Here is a 23,222-nt window from a genome sequence, read left to right as displayed (position 1 = left end):
GGCTTGTAAAAAATTGTTTCAACTAGATGGAATGGAATACTGGGCTATTTAAGGTTATCAGTATGACTAGTGGTCTAGAACCACAATGGAGGAGACAAAAAAAAAGACACTTAAACCAACTTCTCCAGCGAGGAGCTGGAGATACTGGCCACTGATGTGACTCGCTCTATTTATTTGCTATATGCTTAAAAGTGACTCCAGTAGAAAACAACAAATCTGCTGTCCTTACCGAAATTACGTTCAAACGTCTCTCCTGTAAAGTTGTGACTTGCGACATACACCTAGTTTCCTGAATCGGGTCACATATATGGAAAGTGTTTGGTTTGAGGGGATGCACCTAAGCAATATAGCCATCGGCCAGTTGTTGGCATGCTCTCCTAGCACTGTCATCTCCCTGGTGACCTGCAGGTAACGGCCTTCCTCTTCATCTTGCTGCAGCTGTTGTGGACCGGGACCGGGTGCTTGGATGTCTCGCCTCACTGCCATGTTGTGTAACATGGCGCATGCCACAAACACCAGGCACATCTTGATAGGTGTTAGCAGCATGGTACAGTCAGGAGTGTCAAGTTGCAGGAACCTGCTCTTTAGGACTCTGAAGATACTCTCCACGATACCCCTGGTGAGAGTGTGCCACATTATACCCCTCCTGGCTTGAAGGGTTGTGGAAGGACATCATGAGCCATGGCAGAAGTGGATTGCCTTTGTCGCCTGTTGAGATAAACACCTTTTAATAAACTAATAGCACAATTACATACATCTTACTCATTAAACATGGGTTATATATAGGCTACTCACCGACTAGCAATTCTTCATTCAGAGTGGCCATTCTCTCCGCCAACCCAGAGTGCCACAAAATGGAGTCAAGGGCTGACCCTGGAAATTTGGAACACACTCTGATCTGCGTCACAGACCACTTGAACATTCACAGCTTGTTGCCTCATTCGATTTCTGTACACATGCTCGTTGACAGAGGGTGCCCTGGTGGCTACAGTATATGGGTGCCGCCGATGGTACCGAGCACATTGGGGCCTTGGCGTGGAACCTCTCCTTGATGCACCAATGTTCTGCAGGGGCGTCGGGGAAATGAATGAAGTGATGTGGTTGGTGTGCCGTAGCATCGCAACAAGGAAGAGGGACAGGCACATGGACATAGATTTGGGAGATGCCAACGACATCTCCGGACACTCTGAAATGACCCGTTGTAACGTGCTCCTGCAATGCTCTGCTCCCATTGAGTTGCTGCATTTTTTACATTGGTTTGTAGGCGACCTTATCCTATACCAGCTACTGAACAACATATTTTACCAAATTATATTAATCTGCAAACCCACACATTAGGTATTAATAGAATGTAGGCTAATCTATCAAATGTACACTACATGACCAAAAGTGTGTTCCAAAATCAGGAGCATTAATATGGAGTTGGTCCCCCCTTTGCTGCTGGAACAGCCTCCACTCTTCTGGGAAGGCTTTCCACTACAAGTTGGAACATTACTGCAGGGACTTGCTTCCATTCAGCCACAAGAGCATTAGTGAGGTCGGGCACTGATGTTGGGAGATTATGCCTGGCTCGCAGTCGCCATTCCAATTCATCCCAAAGGTGTTCAATGGGGTTGATGTCAGTTGGCACTATGCATTCGGGCATGTAGCGTGGTCCTGACATCCGCCAAACTCAGATTTGTCCATTGGACTGCCAGATGGTAAAGCGTGATTCATCACTCCAGAGAACGCGTTTCCACTGCTCCAGAGTCCAATGCCAGTAAGCTTTACACCACTCCAGCTGAGGCTTGGCATTGCACATGGTGATTTTAGGCTTGTGTGCGGCTGCTCGGCCATGGAAACCCATTTCATAAAGTTCCCGACAAACAGTTCTTGTGCTGACGTTGCTTCCAGACGCAGTTTGGAGTGGTGGAGTGTTGTAACCGAGGAAAGACGATTTTTATGTGCTATGCGCTTCAGCACTCAGCGATCCCATTCTGTGAGCTTGTGTGGCACACCAATTTGCGGCTGGGCTGTTGTTGCTCGTAGACGTTTCCACTTCACAAAAACAGCATTTACAGCATTGACCGGGGCAGCTCTAGCAGGGCAGAAATTTGACGAACTTACTTATTGGAAAGCTGGCATCCTATGACGGTGCCACGTTGAATGTCACTGAGCTCTTCAGTAAGGCCATTTTACTGCCAATGTTCTCTATGGAGATTGCTCGGCTGTGTGCTCGATTTTATACATCTTTTGGCAATGAGTGTGGCTGAAATAGCCGAATCCACTAATTTGAAGAGTGTCCATATACACTGTATATACAAATGTATCTCTGCATCAACGTTTTAGGCTGTGCAAAGTTGGGGAAATTAAATGGTTCATGTACAATAATTAAAAAGGTACTATTATTTGAAGGTAGTATAAAGTGAGGAAAGCAGAAACAATCACATGCAAAAAACTGTAATAGTCTTTGTGTGGTGCGTAAAACCAAAATCCAATCCAAAATTAAGTGTGGCTGAAAACAAATATATTTATATTCTTTGGTAAATGTTTTCTTGGTTTGCAATAGACAGGGTAGTAGATAACACAGACATTCCGGTGCGGGCCACCTTCTCCAGTGTGGAATAATAGTAAAACATGTATTTTATTGATGTCCACTTGTGCTTTGACTTTTGCTGCAAACTATTTTATAATGATTATTCCCTAATGGATTTTGGACTTTAGGTACCCTCTCTAACGCCAGAGGTAACCACAAAACAGGTCTTAGTAACTGGTATCTAGGCCCTTAAACTATAGCCATAAAATCGGCCATGGGTGTCCTTAAGCGATTAAGATGTTTCAGATGTATAGTCTATTCAACCCTAAGGTCTTGATTTATTGCTTTGGCACCAGGCATGGACGGGTGAAACAGCGAACAGATAAGGCAAGAGTATTTAGGTCTTCCCTCCCCTCTGGAGGGGGAGAGATTTGCTGAGAACCTTTTAGAGGAACGTGGCTGTCTTTCCATATGCATACAGTGCCTTCAGAAAGTATTCATACCCCTTGACTTATTCCACATTTTGCTGTGTTACAGCCTGAATTCAAAATGGAGTAAATAGATTGTTTTTCTCATCTACACACAATACCCCATAATGACGATGAAAACATGTTTTTAGACATTTTTGCTAATATATTGAAGATTAAATTCAGAAATATCTCATTTACATAAATATTCACACATCTGAGGCAATGCATGTTAGAATCCCCTTTGGCAGCGATTCCAGCTGTGTCTTTCTGGGTATGTCTTTAAGTGCATTGCACACCTGGATTGTACAATATTTGCATATTATTCTGTTTAAAATTCTTAATTGATAGACATTCATTTTCAAGTCTTGCCATAGATTTTCAAGTCCATTTAAGGCAAGACTGTAACTAAGCCACTCAGGAACATTCAATGTCGTCTTGGTAAGCAACTCCAGTGTATATTTTGCCATGTGTTTTAGGTTATTGTCCTGCTGAAAGGTGAATTTGCCTCCCAGTGCCTGTTGGAAAGCAGACTGAACCAGGTTTTCCTCTAGGATTTTGCCTGTGCTTAGCTCTATTCCGTTTCTTTTTATCCTAAAAAAACATACCTTTTCCTTGCCGATGACAAGCGTACCCATAACATGATGCAGCCACAACCATGCTTGAAAATATGAAAAGTGCTACCCAGTGATGTGTTGCGTTGGATTTGCCCCAAACATAACACTTTGTTTTCAGGAGATGAAGTTCATTTCTTTGCCACATGTATTGCAGTTTTACTTTAGTGCCCTATTGCAAACAGGATGCATGTTTTGGAATATTTGTATTCTGTACAACCTTCTTTTCACCGTCATTTAGCTTTGTACTGGTGCTAACTAAAATGTTGTTGAGCCATCCTCAGTTTTCTCTGAAAGTCACCATTGGCCACATGGTGAAATCCCTGACTTGTTTCCATCCAAAGTGTAATTAATAACTTCACCTTGCTCAAACGGATAGTCAATGTCTGCTTTTTTTTACTTTAACCCATCTACCAATAGGTGCCCTTCTTTGCGAGGAATTGGAAAACATTCCTGGTCTTTGTGGTTGAATCTGTGTTTGAAATTCCATGCTCGACGGAGGGACCGTACATATCATTGTATGTGTGGGGTACAGAGATCAGGTAGTCATTTTGGGGCGGCAGGTAGCCTAGAGGTTAGAGCGTTGGGCCAGTAACCGAAAGGCTGCTGGTTTGAATCCCCGAGCTGATATGGTAAAAATCTGTCGTTCTGCCCCTGAACAAGGCAGTTAACCCACTGTTCCCTAGTAGGCCATCATTGTAAATAAGAATTTGGTCTTAACTGACTTGCCTAGTTAAATAAAGGTAAACAAATGTATATTAAAACATTTTTAAATCATGTTACAAACTATTATTTGTAAAAATGTATAAAAACATTATTCCATTAATGGGGTATTGTGTGTAGGCCAGTGACACAATATTTCAATATAATATATTCTTAATTCAGGATGTAACACAACAACACGTGGAAAAAGGCAAGGGGTGTGAATACTTACTGAAGGCACTGTATGTATGTCTTTTAAACCTTTAAATCATTTACATTTAAGTCATTTAGCAGACGCTCTTATCCAGAGCGACTTACAAATTGGAAAGTTCATACATATTCATCCTGGTCCCCCCGTGGGGAATGAACCCACAACCCTGGCGTTGCAAGCGCCATGCTCTACCAACTGAGCCACACTAAATGTAGAAGTTGTTCGCCTCATTTTTCATCTAGTATTTCTCCACACCTTGACCGGTTTTCAAACCCAAACAGTTGTTACACATGTTTGCTACAGTGGCACATTCCTTATTCCACCTTTTCGCGAGCACTAGGCTGGTGGAATTATGTCGAGGTCAGAATATGGCGTATCTGTAGACACACCTCCTCCACACCTTAATTTCTTTGATCTCCACCGCAAAATAATTACGGGTGAATAGCATGTTATTCTCATGCTTAAATTCAAGGTCAGAATACGCATAGAGAAAAGTGCATAAAAAGGGAATTCAGTTTTATTTCCGCACACATAACTTGGGTCGGAATTGGCCCCATAGAGAGCAGCAAATCTGTCCCAGAATGCTCCAAGTAGTTATGCCAAGGCAGAGAATGAACACGGGAAACCCCTGACCCAAAGACAACACATTTCCATTCAATCTTTTTGCGGTCAAAGATGAGAGAACTTCTGGAACATTACAGAGCAGGAAGAAAAGGAATGAAATGTCCCAGGCAGCTAAGAGACAGCTAGACCAAGAGAGCAAAGTTTTAAGTGTCCTGGTTTACAGTGCTGTATGCATTGTAGTGGAGCAGATTGAGAGCTTCAAGTTCATTGCCGTCCACGTCAACAACAAACTATCAAGGCACTACAGAGGGTAGTGTGTACGCCCCAGTACATCACTAGGGCAAGGCTTCCTGCCATCCAGGACCTCTATACCATGTGGTGTCAGAGGAAGGCCCTAAAAATTGTTTAAAACTCCAGCCACCCTAGTCATAGACTGTTCTCTCTGCTACCGCACGGCAAGCGGTACTGGAGCACCAAGTCTAGGTCCAAAATACTTATTAACAGCTTCTACTCCCAAGCGATAAGAGTCCTGAACAGCTAATCAAATGGCTAGCCAGACTATTTGCATTGCCCCCCCTCTTTTACACTGCTGCTACTCTCTGTTTATTATCTATGCATAGTCACTTTAACACTACCTACATGTACATATTACCTCAGTTACCTCGCCTAACCGGTGCCCCCGCACATTGACTCTGTACCGGCACCCCCTGCATATAGCCTCACTATTGTTATTTTTCTGCTGCTCTTTAATTACTTGTTACTTTTATTTTAGATTTTTTACTTATCACGTATTTATTTTTTAAACTGTATTGTTGGATAAGGGCTTGTAAGTAAGCATTTCACTGTATGGTCAACACCTGTTGTATTCGGCGCATGTGACAAATACAATTTGATTTGATTGTGCCTTCAACAAAAACTTCTAAAGCTTACCTGTCAACAAACTGACCATTTTTCCTGACCCATCAATGGATAGACGTCAGGGAAAATATGGTCCTATCTACGTTATTTGAAAAAGATTTCCAAATGTCAATGTGCCCGTGAGCTGAACATCTTTGAGCTGCACGTCTGAAATCTAAATGGACCTGTGAAAGAACCCTGTGGGGGGAAATCTCAACAATAAGACTAATGGTCTCCCTATGATTATGTGTTGAAGGTTAATGTTGGCTTGCAGATGGAGGAGGGAGCGAGGTGGCAAGAGATCAGACCAGACAATGTTATTGGGAGAGGTGGCAAACACAGAGGGCGATGAGCAGTTAAGAGTCTGCAGATCAAGAGGAGGGGAGGCCTAAGCCTCATTACACATGTAAATGTGGCTTCCAGCTTGGAGGCCTCGCTTAAAATCTCCGTGCATCCCAGATGTCACCCTACTCCTTATATACTGCACTACCTTTGACTAGGGCCTATAGGGCCCTGGTCAAAAGTAGTGCACTATACTATATAGGGAGTAGAATGCCATTTGGGATGCATCCCTAGTCTTTTAATTATTCCTTTGCTCCGCTCAGTGTAATTGGCTCCAACTGAGCCTGTGGCTTGTTGACCGTGAATGGAAATAAAATACCTTAATGACCACGTCCATTTTATAATGGAAGTTGAGAATCAGGGTTATTCTGTCTATTCTCCTTCTTCTGCACTATGTATACAGCCACACATGTTTTATTCTTATGCCACCAACTGTTCCAAGTTCATGACCTTTGGATTATGCATTCGTTTCTGTCCAACTTCAATGATATTGTGTAATCTCTCCACTAAATCGGCTGTTGAATATTATGTAGTAAATATCAAAACAGCTGGCATTTTTTTTGTTTATAAATACAACAGATGAAGGGTATAAAATCGCATGCAAATGCATGGTATCAACAAATTTAAATAACATACAACATCCATCCTCCAAAGGGGCTAACTCAATTTGGATTATTTGACACTATATTGAAGACTGATACTTGTATATTGATGCTGGGGCCACCAAATGGAAAATGTATACACTCACTGTAAGTCACTTCGGATAAAAGTGTCTGCTAAATGGCTTATTATATACGGATTCAATCCCAGCTTTACATCTTTAGTCAAGAAAGCACAAATGCAAAGAGCACAGACATACATCTTCATTTTATAACCAATAACTCAAGTATTGGCGTAAGCCCACTTTGGTAAGCTTCTTGTGTGCCAAAAACAGAGTTTATAAATTGCCTTTGGAACAAAGTGTCAAATAGATCATGCTGTCCAATTGAAAAAAGGTCCAAACGAGAATCTAGGCGATAATGAAACAATTCTGACAAAGCGGAAGAATGATTGGCTGTGCTCTACAACCAACACAAACTGATTTCCCAACATTGCCTCCGACCAGCAAGCATACAAAGGTCTACTGGTATATAGCAAACAACTTATGTTTTAAACACAGCTTTGGAAACAACATCTCCGATTTGATGCATCAGAGATAGTTTAAATGAAGTAGAGGAGTTGGATTGCTGGTGCTGGATAGTTCATAAAACAAAACTAGATAGAGCACAATGCAACAATGGGCTGTTCCACAACTGTGATATTGACTTGTGATATTGGTAAATCATCACATTACATTTCTGTATGTACACCTTCGAAATTCAAAATGTATCCAAAATATTGCCAATTAAGTCAGTTTCCCAATGGCATTTGTTTTCTTAGCCCCTTATTGCTGTTGAACTCAGTTTTGGTTGAGTAATGGTAATATTTCTGATAATCTACTGGAAATAATTATTATGATGAATTTATGAAATACCAGCAACTTCATTCACACACACCATTCACAAAACCAGCACATTAAATACATGGTATTAATGCATTACTTTAGAATTTGCCCTTACCTGACCCGGCTTGGCATCCTCACAGATAGATGCCTCATAGGGCGTGGCCAGTTCAGGAGGGTTATCATTCACATCCAGGATACGAATGCTCACTGACGAATGGGATATCTGGGATACATTATCTACAAAGAGAACAGAGATGAATTTATAGTGTTTGTATTGAATATTTTACAAAATGGTGATGTTGTACTGTATACTATAACAGTAATATTGTAGTGACTGAAGTAATGTGTTGAACTGGACATTCACTCTTTCAATGTATAATATTGAAAGACTGAAAGAAATTACCAAACAAAACCAAAACGGTACATTATTCTATATATAACCTTCAGAGGTGAAATGTGGTACAAAGATGATTGAAATCTGAGAAAACAGGGAGGTCATAATATCGTGCAGTGCATATTCTTATCACCTTTTCTCCACACACAGAGATGCGTACAAAGCTCTTCCTCTCCCTCCATTTGGCAAATCTGACCATAACTCTATCCTCCTGATTCCTACTTACAAGCTAAATTAAAGCAGGAAGCACCAGTGACTTGGTCTATAAATAAGTGGTCAGAAGAAGCAGATGCTAAACTACAGGACTGTTTTTCTAGCACAGTCTGGAATATATACTGTGATTCTTCCGATGGTATTGAGGAGTACAACACATCAGTCACTGGCTTTATCAATAAATGCATTGAGGATGTCGTCCCCACAGTGACTGTACGTACATACCCCAACCAGAACCCATGGATTACAGGCAACATTCACATCTAGCTAAAGGGTAGAGCTGCCGCTTTCAAGGAGGGGTACTCTAACCAGGAAGCATATAAGAAATGCCCTCCAACGAACCATCAAACAGGCAAAGCGTCAATACAGGACTAAGATCGAATTGTACTACACCGGCTCTGACACTTGTCGGATTTGGCAGGGCTTGCAAACGATTACAAACTACAAAATGGAAGCACAGCCGAGAGCTGCCCAGTGACACAAGAGCATCAGCTGTCCCGGACGACTGTGTGATCACGCTCTCCGCAGACGATGTGAGTAAGACCGTTAAACAGGTCAACATTCACAAGGCCGCTGGGCCAGACGGATTACCAGGACGTGTACTCCGAGCATGCGCTGACCAACTGGCAAGTGTCTTCAAAGACATTTTCAACCTCTTCCTGTCTGAGTCTGTAATACCAACATGTTTCAAGCAAACCACCATAGTCCCTGTGCCAAGAACACTAAGGTAACCTGCCTAAATGACTACTGACCCGTAGCACTCACGTCTGTAACACCATCAACACCATTATCCCAGAAACCCTAGACAACTCCAATTTGCATCCCGCACCAACAGATCCGCAGATGATGTAATCTCTATGGCTCTCCACACTGCCCTTCCCCACCTGGACAAAAGGAACACCTAAGTGAGAATGCTATTCATTGACTACAGCTCAGCGTTCAACACCATAGTGCCCTCAAAGCTCATCACTAAGCTAAGGACCCTGGGACTAAACACCTCCCTCTGCAACTGTATCCTGGACTTCCTGACGGGCCGCCCCCCAGGTGGTAAGGGTAGGTAACAACACATCCGCCAAAATTATCTTCAACACGGGGGCCCCTCATGTGGTACATGCTCAGTCCCCTCCTGTACTCCCTGTTCACTCATGACTGCACGGCCAGGCACGACTCCAACACCATCATTAATTTTGCTGATGACACAACAGTGGTAGGCCTGATCACCAACAACGATGAGACAGCATATAGGGAGGAGGTCAGAGACCTGACGGTGTGGTGCAAGGACAACAACCTCTCCCTCAACGTGATCAAGACAAAGGAGATGATTGTGGACTACAGGAAAAGGAGGACCGAGCACACCCCAATTCTCATCGACGGGGCTGTAGTGGAGCAGGTTGAGAGCTTCAAGTTCCTTGGCGTCCACATTACCAAGAAACGAACATAATCCAAGCACACCAAGACAGTCGTGAAGAGGGTACGACAAAACCTATTCCCCCTCAGGAGACTGAACAGATTTGGCATGGGTCCTCATATCCTCAAAAGGTTTTTCAGCTGCACCATTGAGAGCATCCTGACGGGTTGCATCACTGCCTGGTATGGCAACTGCTTGGCCTCCGACCGCAAGGCACTACGAAGGGTAGTGCATACGGCCCAGTACATCACCAGGGCTAAGCTTCCTACCATCCAGGACCTCTATACAAGGCGGTGTCAGAGGAAGGCCCGAATAATTGTCAAAAACTTCAACCTCCCTAGTCATAGACTGTTCTCTCTGCTACCGCATGGCAACCGGTACCGGAGCGCCAAGTCTAGGTCCAAGAGGCTTCTAAACAGCTTCTACCCCCAAGTCATAAGACTCCTGAATAGCTAATCAAATGGCTACCCAGACTATTTGCATTCCCCTCCCCCCGCGTTGCTGCTACTCTCTGTTATCATCTATGCATAGCCACTTTAATAACTCTACCTACATGTACATAGGTACCTCAATTACCTCGACACCGGTGCCCCCCGCACATTTACACATTGACTCTGTACCGGTACCCCCTGTATATATCCCCGCTATTATTATTTACTGCTGCTCTTTAATTATTTGTTATTTTCATCTCTTACTTTTTTAGGGATTTTCTGCATTGTTGTTGGTTATTGGTTAATAATGTTGTTTAATTATTGTTGGTTATTAAGGGCTTGTAAGTAAGCATTTCACTGTAATGTCTACACCTGTTGTATTTGGCGCATGTGACAAATAACATTTATTTTGAGAATGTTGTGTTCAACGGGAGACCGCATGAAAGACAACATTTTCCCAATGAAGCCATCAGTAAGCTTGTGCATTTCCAGTGAGTGGTGACAGCTTTTAATGTGTCCTAAAATTACTTCCGTTACGGGATAACACTTTTCTGACACGAGTGAGGGCCAACACAAATGTGACCCATTTCACGAAACTAGTCGCATGTCTCAAGTCACGACTTCACATGAGAGCCATTTGAACGTTTAAAAAAAATTCTAAATACGTGGAACATGTGCGCTTCCATGTGCCTTAATAACAAACTTGTATGCCATCTGCAAATGTTAATACAATTGTTCAATTATGAGCCTTGTTGGTTAAGCCACAGAAAAATACAGCAGCCTCCCCACTTGCCATTATTGGCTGAGATAATGAGTGGGCTGGACATGCTGAGAGAGGAGAAAGGATTGGTCTGCCATATAGAGTGCTTCTGTCTATTTGAGCTGGTCAGTCTGTGTTGGTAATCCTGTCGAACACGGCTTTAAAAATGTATTGTGTAGTGGAGCTGCATGAGTTTTGAAATCAGTGGAATTAGAGTATGACAGCTAAAGAGATGGAGAAAACACCTGTTTCCGGATTACATCTTCAAGGGCAACCGTGGCATGGCATCCGTGACAGGGAGACGCGTTCATCATGCATGATGATCTATACGGGTAAGATAGTCTAGCTGGCCTCCCGAGTGGCGCGGAGGTCTAAGGCACTGCATCGCAGTGCTAGCTGTGCCACTAGAGATTCTGGGTTGAGTCTAGGCTCTGTCGCAGCTGGCGTCAGGAGACCCATGGGGCGACCAGGAGACCCATGGGGCGGCGCACATTTGGCCCAGCGTTGTCCGGGTTAGGGGAGGGTTTGGCCGGCAGGGATGTCCTTGTCCCATCACGAACTAGCGACTCCTGTGGCGGGCCGAGCGAAGTGCATGCTGACACGGTCGCAAGGTATACAGTGTTTCCTCCGACACATTAGTTCGACTGGCTTCTGGGTTAAGTGGGCATGGTGTCAAGAAGCAGTGCGGCTTGGTTGGGTTGTGTTTCAGAGGGCGCACGGCTCTCGACCTTCGCCTCTCCCGAGTCTGTACGGGAGTTGCAGCGATGAGACAAGACTGTAACTACCAATTGGATACCATGAACTTGGGGGAGAAAAAGGGGTAGAAATAATAAATGTAAACATTATAAATAAAGATAGGCTAGCTAGCCACATTTTCAAATATTACACATTTGTAATTTTGACAGAATGTGGTTTCATTTCAAGCTAAAGTATACTGTTAGCTGGCTGGCTCCCTGGCTAACATTACATGTATGATGTTATTAATCGTATCCCAGAACTGTTTGCTTTGCTAGTTAGAGCCTAATGTTAGCTAGCTAACATTGAACCTGGTTGGTTAGTTCCCAGCAGATTCATGCAGGATAGTAACGACATGATTTGGCACTATGTTCATTGTTGTTTAACTAGCTAACGTTAGCTGGCTGGCTCGTTAGCTAAGGTTACGTGACGTGTGTGTGATCTTACATGTTGTTTACCTAGCTAGGTTCATTGTTTACCTAGCTAGCTAGCTAGCTAGCTAGCTACATGTCTTAATTAAGCTGAAGTATACAACACCCATTGATTATGGCCGGTGTCAGTAAACGTCGTCAAAAAAGCATAACGAAATTGTTGCCAGCAGGGCTGGTTAGGCTGTTTTATGTTATTCAGAGGTAAACAAATCATTGGCTCAAGCGTCAAGTGTGCGCTCTGAATGCTCCATGAGCAAAACGAGATGGGTGTGGTTAAAGCTTAAGAGGGTGTGAACGATGCTGAATGGGTGTAGACAAAGAGCTCTTCAATAGATACCAAAATATTCAAAGGCAATTTCTTAAAAGTGAGTTTAACTTTCAAAGCAGAATTACTTTCCCATTATTCCTCAAAAATGCAGTGTTGGATATACCATTTTGTTGCTCTGAGTCGCTGCTTTTATCCAATGTAATAAACCCAATTTCAAATTTTGCTACATAAAACCAAATCCAGAGTGTGAGTCACAAATGAGCGAGCCTATTTTCATATCAGAGCTCCTACTATCAAATAATGAATATTAAAAAATTACTGGAAGTGGAAATTCTGAGGCTGGTCAAGTTTCAACCAAGTTCCCATTGAAATCACAGCGAGATATGAATGAGTATTCACTTCCTACGGCTTCCACTAGATGTCAACAGTCTGTAGAACTTTGTCTGATGACTCTGTTGTGAAGGGGGGCCAAAGGATACAGGAATGAGTCACCACTGCCATGAGGTGAACATTCTTTGACCATGCGGCTAATTTGATTATTGTTCTGAGCTCCGTCTCCGATTATTGCATGGTTTGCTTTTTCTGTAAAGTTTTCGGGAAATCTGACACAGCGGTTGCATTAAGGAGAGGTTTATCTATAATTCCATGTGTATAACTTGTATTATCATCTACATTTATGATGAGTATTTCTGTTGAAACGATGTGGCTATGCACTATCACTGTTTGTTTTTGGAACTAGTGAATGTAACGCGCCAATGTAAACTCTGATTTTTTTATATAAATATGAACTTTATTAAACAAAACATACCTGTATTGTGTAACATGAAGTCCTATGAGTGTCATCTGATGAAGATCATCAAAGGTTAGTGATTAATTTTATCTCTATTTGTGCTTTTTGTGACTGCTATCTCTCGCTGGAAAAATGGCTGTGCTTATTGTGGTTTGGTGTGACCTAACATAATCGTTTGTAGTGCTTTCGCTGAAAAGCATATTTGAAATTGGACCCTTTGGTGGGATTAACAACAAGATTACCTTTAAAATGGTATAAGACACATGTATGTCTGAGGAATTTTAATTATGAGATTTCTGTTGTTTTGAATTTTGCGCCCTGCACTTTCACTGGCTGTTGTCATATCATCCCGTTACCGGGATTGCAGCCATAAGAAGTTTTAAACATTGAAATATGAATTAACCTTTTCTCAATAGGGGGGCGCCATTTCGACTTTGTAAAAATTCGTTCCCAAATTAAACTGCCTCGTAGTCAATTCTTGCTCGTACAATATGCATATTATTATTACTATTGGATAGAAAACACTCTCTAGTTTCTAAAACCGTTTGAATTATATCTGTGAGTAAAACAGAACTCATTTTGCAGCAAACTTCCTGTCAGGAACTGAAAAATCGCAAATCGGGGGCTCTGTTCCAGGGTCAGTTTATAAATTTGCATGTAATCTATGGGTCGACATGCACTGCAACCTCGGTTATTTTAAACCGAGTTATATCAGTATATTGCGATTTTCGGTATTTCATTTGTGCTGCGTTATAGTGAGTTGGACACGTCTTCGTCACATGGCTAATGTTTGCTGCTAATTCCAAAGTTGAAGACGACAATCTACAACCGAGCAACGATTCTTCTGGACAAAGGACAACTTGCACAAGATTCTGATGGAAGCTCATCAAATAGTAAGAACTATTTATAATGTTAATTCGTTGTTCTGTTGAAAAATGTTAAACTACTATTCCGCCATTAATTTCGGTGCGGTCTCGCTTTAACGCACGCTGTATGTCGTAGTAACGTTAATTTAAAAAATCTAACACAGCGGTTGCATTAAGAACTAATGTATCTTTCATTTGCTGTCCAACCTGTATTTTTTAGTCAAGTTTATGATTAGTTATTGATTAGATTAGGTGCCTCTCCCAAGATTTCTCCCGACATTTTGTTTGCAGCTTGGCTACTATTCTCATTGTATAACCACGATTTGTGCCGCTAAATATGCACATTTTCGAACAAACAATATATGTATTGTGTAATATGATGTTATAGGACTGTCATCTGATGAAGTTTTGAGAAGGTTAGTGAAAAATTTAATATCTTTTGCTGGTTTATTCGCTATCGCTAACGTGCATGAATCAATGCTGCTGTGTGGTTGGCTATTGTAGTAAGCTAATATAATGCTAAATTGTGTTTTCGCTGTAAAACACTTGAAAAATCTGAAATATTGGCTGGATTCACAAGATGTTGGTCTTTCATTTGCTGTACGCTGTGTATTTTTCATGTTTTATGATGAGTATTTAGGTAATTCACGTTGCTCTCTGTAGTTATTCTAGTTGCTTTGGTGAGAGTTGTGATGGTGGCTGCAATGTAAAACTATGATTTATACCTGAAATATGCACATTTTCGAACAAAACATATGCTATACAATAAATATGTTATCAGACTGTCATCTGATGAAGTTGTTTCTTGGTTAGTGACTATTTATATCTTTTTTTGGTCGAATTTGTGATGGCTACCTATGCAGTAAAAAAATGGTGGAGAAAAAAAAGTTGTGTCTTTTGCTATCGTGGTTAGCTAATAGAAATACATATTGTGTCTTCCCTGTAAAACATTTAAAAAATCAGAAATGATGGCTGGATTCACAAGATGTGTATCTTTCATCTGGTGTCTTGGACTTGTGATTTCATGATATTTAGATGCTAGTATTTACTTGTGGCGCTATGCTAGGCTATGCTAGTCAGCTTTTTTACTGATGAGGGTGCTCCCGGATCCGGGATGAGTACCAAGTAAAAGTTAACACACTTAATAATGTGTTGTCAATTATTTTGATCATGCCCCTGTTAAAAGATAACAAAGCAGTGTTCACACCCCTATTCTCTCAGTGAACTTCTTAAAAGGCCACATCGGAACGTGGAAGGGAAGACGATTACATAATTAACGCAATCAAAACCCACTTTAAATTAGACTCACTACCCCTAATTACACAACTCAGTGGGTTCTGCGCATCGACATCTCCTTGCATTTTAGTTCCGATTCCTAATTATTTGATTATGTTCGACGAGTTTCCATGTTGGAAGTTACCATTTTACGAATGTATCTCCTTATCAATTGAGAGTGAGTCATCATTGCAACCGCATGTGTGATCACCCGATCTAAAGGATGTGCATGCATTGTAATTCATTCAAACATATCTCCATATGTAACTGTGTACAGTCAACAAATGTTGTGATGTTATTACAATTGTCATCCATTTACAGTTTCAAAGTCCATAACAGCACAACATTTCAATTGAAAGTGCCACCAATCACTCACTCTTCATTTCACAGTGGTGGTAGTGTTGCTAATGAGAATACTCACTCCACTAACAGCATAATCCTTACATCGATGCTATATTTTAATTGACTGCTATTTGACTGAGCAGCAAGAACATAAATGGATGTGCACTCACAGTACTCACAGGGGTCCTACAGAGCAGATAGGAGAATGGCATCAGTGCAAATTACATAAACTACTAGTATACCACAGAACCAGGCTCTAGACATAAAGGGATTGTGTAGTTCACGACCAATAGTTCAGCTTGGTTGCTACAGGAAGCAGTTTGTTCTAAATGTCAATTCGGTCAATAGGGAAATGGGGATATGAATGGACTGAGTTATTTGGTATTTGTTTCATCTCCCTTCTGAGGCGAAAGATCAGTGAGGCAGAGAATGGGGTCATACAGTACTGTATATCAACAATCAAATTGTGACGTTGTACTATACTGCTAACCAAAACAAGACATATTTAGATATTTGTTTTCATACCTTGAATGACAAGAAGTGACTGGAATACACACTTTGGTTTAAATGTCATCCCCAAATCATTTCCCCCCCAATCCCTAAATATGCTTCTCTGCATCTCTGCTCAAATCTGTGAAAAAAATATTTGGTCTTATTCAGTACATTTAGTTATTGCTTGCTTTTCTAAAGTCTACCAACCTTGCCAGGACTTGAGACTCGACATTGACTTGAGACTGATGACTTGAAATTATCTGGCCAGGTTTTGTAATGTTTTGTCACTCATTTTGTGGCACAGAGTCTCCGTGGGTTAGGCTACTCTCCATGCAGCTAGTGAAACACACACTCAGCCCTCTGATTGGGCCAGCAATTGTCAATCAACACAAATCAGGTGAGCTAGTGCAGTGAGAAGGTTTTGGAGGGTTGTGAGTGTGAAACTGAATGGGAAAAACACCATTTTTTTTCATACATATTTTAATAGGCTACATTTAGCTTACCATTTGTATTATACATTTGCTTATTAGATATGATCACCAACATAGGCCTACTGCATTGCACCAAATTCTTGTTTCAAAAACATCTAATCTGTGCCTCAGAACCAAAAAGTTGCACGTCTTGACTGTTGACCTGTTCAACGGACCTGCTACCTTTTCCCGGACCTGCTGTTTCGAACCTCTCTTGCTCTCGCTCTCTCTCTCACTTTCGCTCTCTCTCTCTCTCTCTCTCTCGCGCTCTCTCTTTCGCTCTCTCTCTCTCTCTCGCGCTCTCTCTTTCGCTCTCTCTCTCTTTCTCGCTCTCTCCCTCTCCTACTGTCTCGACCTCTGTATGCTCGGCTATGAAAAGCCAACTGACATTTACTCCTGAGGTGCTGACCTGTTGCACCCTCTATAACCACTGTGATTATTATTTGACCATGCTGGTCATCTATGAATTTCTGAAATTCTTGAACGATATAGCCTTAATGTACACTGTGACTCTTATAATCTCCACTGGCATAGCCAGAAGAGGACTGGCCACCCCTCAGAGCCTTGTTCCCCTGTAGGTTTCTTCCTATGTTCCTGCCTTTCTAGGGAGTTTTTCCTAGCCACCATGCTTCTACATCTGCATTGCTCTGCTGGTGTAAAAAGGGCTTTATAAATACATTTTATTGATTGATTTATTGACCAACGATCAGTCATCAGCATTGGCATGCAAGGGCGGGCTCACATATCCAGATGAGTGACCAGAAAGTTCTTGTTTAAATTTCTTAGGTTTTGCTTGGCAAAACCAGAGTAGCTGACCTACGACCTACAAAATTAATTACGATATTTGTGAGGAAGAAAAAGGCCACGGGCAGATCATGCTTTCCATCTGATCCCGCAACCCTTGCAGCATACAGGTAGGCCATATAATCCTGCTTAATCTGGACTCCAGAGAAGTGACAAGATGACATGATATCCCTAGTTGATATTGACTGCTAACTTGAATGACTTTCAGCTCAAAATGCAGGTGTAAAACGCAGTTTATTTCTGTATCTTGAGTTTTGATAATGCATCAGTGTTTATGGCTGTAATAACAGGCTACGTTTGCGTGCGTTCTCCCTGTACATATGCAGCTCCAAATTTTTGGGGTGATCAACAATTGTAACTATTTACTATGCAAGCTCACCAGCAATGGGGCATCAAGCAACAATTACTAGCGTAGGCCTACTGGTCTTTTGGTATGTCAAAATAGCTTGATATATATAATTTACTTATGCATTTGGAATTTGTTGTTCAAATTGATTATTACATCATCAAAATGTAAAGGGCTGTCTGGTAGCCTCAATAAATAGACACATACTTAATGACCTTGGGACTGTAAGGCTCTATCTGCACAAGACACAGTTCTGAGATACTAAGCTTCAAAGTTTTCACATGTCAGATCTCAGAACTGTTTTGATGTGAATTATTCTTTCATAACCCATTACGGTCTTCACCGGAAAGGTACCTAACGTACAGCGTATCAAAATCCTGAGCCATTCAAAAATCTGTTTTTTTTAGGGGGGTGCAATTGCTGATAGAACATTATGGCTCTGAAATGTAAATCCGGGTTCAGCCATGAGGTTCTGTCAGTGCAGGACGGCTCATAATAATGTCTAGAATGGATTCAATGGAATGGTATCAAACATGTGTTTTTTTATAATTGTATTAATTTATTATTATTATTTTATTTGTATATTTTCCTTTTATATATAAACATTTTTTGAGGGTGGATCAGCTTTAATATTGTGGATAGATTGTTGCTTCCATCAATGTAATTGAATGCATCATTTCCAATACCCCATATATTTTTGGGATATACAGTTGAAGTCAGAAGTTCACATACACTTTAGCCAAATATATTTAAACTCAGTTTTTCACAATTCCTGATATTTAATCCTAGTAAAAATGCCCTGTCTCAGGTCAGTTAGGATCACCACTTTATTGTAAGAATGTGAAATGTCAGAATAATAGTAGAGAGAATGATTTATTTCAGCATTTAGTACCAGTGGGTCAGAAGTTTACATACATTCAATTAGTATTTGGTAGCATGGCCTTTAAATTGCTTAACTTGGGTCAAACGTTTCGGGTAGCCTTCGACAAGCTTCCCACAATAAGTTGGGTGAATTTTGGCCCATTCCTCCTGACAGAGCTGGTGTAACTAAATTAATGAAGGCAAACAATTTAGAATCCTCCAATCCTGTAGCCTACTGCCGACATTCACGTATTACAGTGCCATATTTTTAACGGAAACCCTTAGGGTTTCATTTTTTGTTGTTCTCCATAATATTAATCAAATGAATGAAGCCACATTTCTTAAAATCAATCCCATATACTATGTTATAACAAAAATGGTTTTAAATTTTCTGGTAATGCCAATACGGAACACCATCAAATGCTTCTGAAATATGCCCTCTGGTGGTCAAACTAGCAATAACCTGCAGTAACAGAAAAAATGGCAGAGAAATAAACGGCGTGCCACAGAATGCTGCAGCAGCACACAAGGTGAGCCGCAGTCCGACGCAACTTTTAAAGTAGGAACCAGTGTAAGTGTCACATGATCTGTCATATGATCTCAGTATATTTACACCTGTTCTGAAAGGCCCCACAGTCTGCAACACCACTAAGCAAGGGGCACCACCAAGCAAGCGTCACTATGAAGACCAAGGAACTCTCCAAACAGGTCAGGGACAAAGTTGTGGAGAAGTACAGATCAGGGTTGAGTTATAAAAAAATATCTGAAACTTTGAACATCCCATGGGGAGCACCATTAAATCCATTATTAAAAACTGGAAAGAATATAACACCACAACAAACCTGCCAAGAGAGGGCCGCCCACCAAAACACACAGAGAAGGCAAGGAGGGCATTGATCAGAGAAACAACAAAGAGACCAAAGATAATCCTGAAGGAGCTGCAGCGGAGATTGGAGTAACTGTCCATAGGACCACTTTAAGCCATACACTCCACAGAGCTGGGCTTTATGGAAGAGTGTCCAGAAAAAAAGAACCAAACATGTTTGGTGTTCGCCAAAAGGCATTTGGGAGACTCCCCAAATATAAGGAAGAAGGTACTCTGGTCAGATGAGACTAAATTGAGCTTTTTGGCCATCAAGGAAAACGCTATGTCTGGCGCAAACCCAACACCTCTCATCCCTCAGAGAGCAACGTCCCCACAGTGAAGCATGGTGGTGGCACCATCATACTGTGGGGATGTTTTTCATCGACAGGGACTGGGAAACTGGTCAGAATTGAAGGAATGATGGATGGCGCTAAATACAGGGAAGTTCTTGAGGGAAACCTGTTTCAGTCTTCCAGAGATTTGAGACTGGGACGGAGGTTCACCTTCCAGCAGAACAATGACCCTACGCATACTGCTAAAGCAACACTCGAGTGGTTTAAGGGGAAGCATTTAAATGTCTTGGAATGGCCTAGTCAAAGCCCAGACGTCAATCCAATTGAGAATCTGTGCTATGACTTAAAGATTGCTGTACACCAGCAGAACCCATCCAACTTGAAGGAGCTGGAGCAGTTTTGCTTTGAAGAACGGGCAAAAATCCCATTGGCTAGATGTGCCAAGCTTATAGAGACATACTCCAAGAGACTTGCAGCTGCAATTGCTACAAAAGGTGGCCCTACAAAGTATTGACTTTGGGGGGGGTGAATAGTTATGCACGCTCAAGTTTTCAGTTTTTTTTGTCTTATTTCTTGTTTGTTTCACAATAAAAAATATTTAGCATCTTCAAAGTGGTAGGCATGATGTGTAAATCAAATGAAACAAACCCCCCCAAAATATATTTTAATTCCTGGTTACAACAAAAAAGTAAAAATGCCAAGGGGGTGGTTACTTTCGCAAGCCACTGTATATATAGATATGCAGTTGAAGTCGGAAGTTCACATACAGTTAGGTTGGAGTCATTATATCTAGTTTTTCAACCTCTCCACACATTTTTTGTTAACAAACTATAGTTTTGGCAAGTCTGTCAGGACATCTACTTTGTAAATGACACAAGTAATTTTTCCAACAATTGTTTACAGACAGATTATTTCAAGGATTAACCAGACTTGTGGAGGTCTACCATTTTTTTTCTGAAGTCTTGGCTGATTTCTTTTGATTTTCCCATGATGTCAAACAAATAGGCACTGAGTTTGAAGGTAGGCCTTGAAATACATCCACAGGTACACCTCCAATTGGCTCAAATGATGTCAATTAGCCTTTAAGACGCTTCTAAAGCCATAACATAATTTTCTGGAATTTTCCAAGCTGTTTAAAGGCACATTCAACTTAGTAAGCTTAGTAAGCTTCTGACCCACTGGAACTGTGATACAGTGAATTATAAGTGACAGTGAATTATAAGTGAAATTATCTGTTTGAAAACAATTGTTGGAAAAATTACTTGTGTCATGCACAAAGTAGATGTCCTAACCGACTTGCCAAAACTATATTTTGTTAACAAGAAATGTGTGGAGTGGTTGAAAAATGAGTTTTAATGACTCCAACCTAAGTGTATGTAAATTTCCGACTCCAACTGTATGTTATATTGAGACTGCCCATATATCCCTTGCCACCGCCAATTGGCGGCCAAGGGTTTGCCTTAAGATGCCAAGGTGCGTCATGAGTCAGGGAGATGGTCTGATGTTCTTAGTGACAACAGTCCTAGACATGGGGGAGGTTTCAGTGGGTGTAATATTAGGACAATTGGAGATTTACAAAATTTGCAGCTACAGTATGCTTAACAGTGCAAATATTATGGTACAGCTACACTTAATCATCATGGTGCTTTTTAATGTTAAGTTTACAAACATTGGTTATGGTAAGTATAATTGAAAATTGGGTATCATTATGGTAAGTGGGGAAAAAAGTATAGCCAGTTATAATTGTAATGGCTTAGCAGATCATCAAAAAAATAGATACATTTTTACATGGCTAAAAGAGAAAGAATATAATATCTATTGTTTACAGGAAACTCATTCTACAAATATAGATGAGGTTGGGTGAAAAAAGGACATTGGAGGGAGAAATATATTTTTTTCTATGGGCAAAGAAACTCAAAAGGGGTGAATATACTAATTAATACAAATTTTGATCCGATTGTGAAAACTGGGCAAACAGATCCGCAAAGAAGATGGATTATTTAAAAATCCTATTGGACCAAAAATAGATCTGGCTAATTAATCTATGCGGGCCAAATAATGATGATCCACACTTCTTCGAAAATATATATAATAATCTATTGAGCTCACAAGCAACGAATGAATCTATTATTATGGTGGGAGATTATAATACGGTTTTAAGAACCTTAATTGATCGAAAAGGAAATCACTCTACACACTGTCACCCTCAAGCACTAAAGGAGATCACGAAGATCATGGATACATTAGAACTAGTGGATATATGGAGGCTGAAGAACCCTGACCTAGTGAGATATACAGGGAGGCTTAATCAATCTAGCCATCTTGATTACTTCCTAGTCTCATTCTTGCTGACATCAAAAGTTTAAAAAAGTATTAATAGGAGACCGAATGCGATAGGACCACCATCTAATTAGCCTCCATATACAGTGGGGAGAACAAGTATTTGATACACTGCCGATTTTGCAGGTTTTCCTACTTACAAAGCATGTAGAGGTCTGTAATTTTTATCCATGCTTCACGGTTGGGATGGTGTTCTTGGGGTTGTACCATCCGTCCTTCTTCCTCCAAACACGGCGCAGTGGAGTTAGACCAAAAAGCTCTATTTCTGTGTCTGCATCAAGACCACCATTGACCTTCTTCCAATCCTCCTCTGATCATCCAGGATGGCCAATTGCAAACATTCAGACGGGCCTGGACATGCGCTGGCTGGAGCAGGTGGACCTGGTGCGCTTGCAGGATGTTTAATCCATGACGGTATGGTAGTGTGTACTCATGGTTTTCTTTGCAGACTGTGGTCGGCCAAGCTTCTGCTCCAGGTCATTGACCAGGCCTGCCATGTAGTTCGGGCTTGATAACTCACCTTCTCATGATCATTGATTGCCCCACAGGTGAGATCTTGGCATGGAGCCCAGACCGGAGGGTGAATGAGTCATCTTTGAACTTCTTCACATTTCTAATATTTTGCGCCACCGTTGTTGCCTTCTCACCAGGAGGATGGAACTGCTTGCCTATTGTCCTGTAGCCCATCCCAGGGCCTGTTGCATGTCTACAATTTTATCCCCTGATGTCCTTTACAGCCTCTGGTCTTGGCCATGTGGAGAGGTTGTGGGTCGTGTTTGATGAAGGTGTGTGGACAGGTGTCCTTTAATAGCAGGTAACGAGTTCAAACAGGTGCAGTTAATACAGGTAATGAGTGGAGAGAGACAGGAAGGGCTTTCTTAAAGAACAAACCTAACAGGTTCTGTGAGAGCCGGAATTCTTAACTGGTTGGTAGGTGATCAAATCCTTATGTCATGCATAAAATGCAAATTAATTCTTAAAATTCATACAATGTGATTTCCTGGATTTTTGTTTTAGATTCCGTCTCTCACAGTTGACATGAG

At 41.3% G+C, this 23,222-nt stretch overlaps 1 protein-coding gene across 1 annotated transcript in view; it reads right to left on the bottom strand.

Annotated features, from left to right (window-relative positions):
• The window catches only part of LOC111961767 (cadherin-22), a 161,240-nt gene that overhangs the window by 27,581 nt on the left and 110,437 nt on the right, over nucleotides 1–23,222 (bottom strand). The window contains exon 9 of the mRNA XM_023984292.2: nucleotides 7,911–8,032. Coding sequence (XP_023840060.1) covers nucleotides 7,911–8,032 — 122 coding nt within the window. The remainder of the gene's footprint in view (nucleotides 1–7,910; nucleotides 8,033–23,222) is intronic.

The sequence above is a fragment of the Salvelinus sp. IW2-2015 genome, linkage group LG1 (genome assembly GCF_002910315.2).
Source record: "Salvelinus sp. IW2-2015 linkage group LG1, ASM291031v2, whole genome shotgun sequence".
Taxonomy (NCBI): domain Eukaryota; kingdom Metazoa; phylum Chordata; class Actinopteri; order Salmoniformes; family Salmonidae; genus Salvelinus; species Salvelinus sp. IW2-2015.
This window is presented reverse-complemented; position numbering and strand designations above follow the sequence as displayed.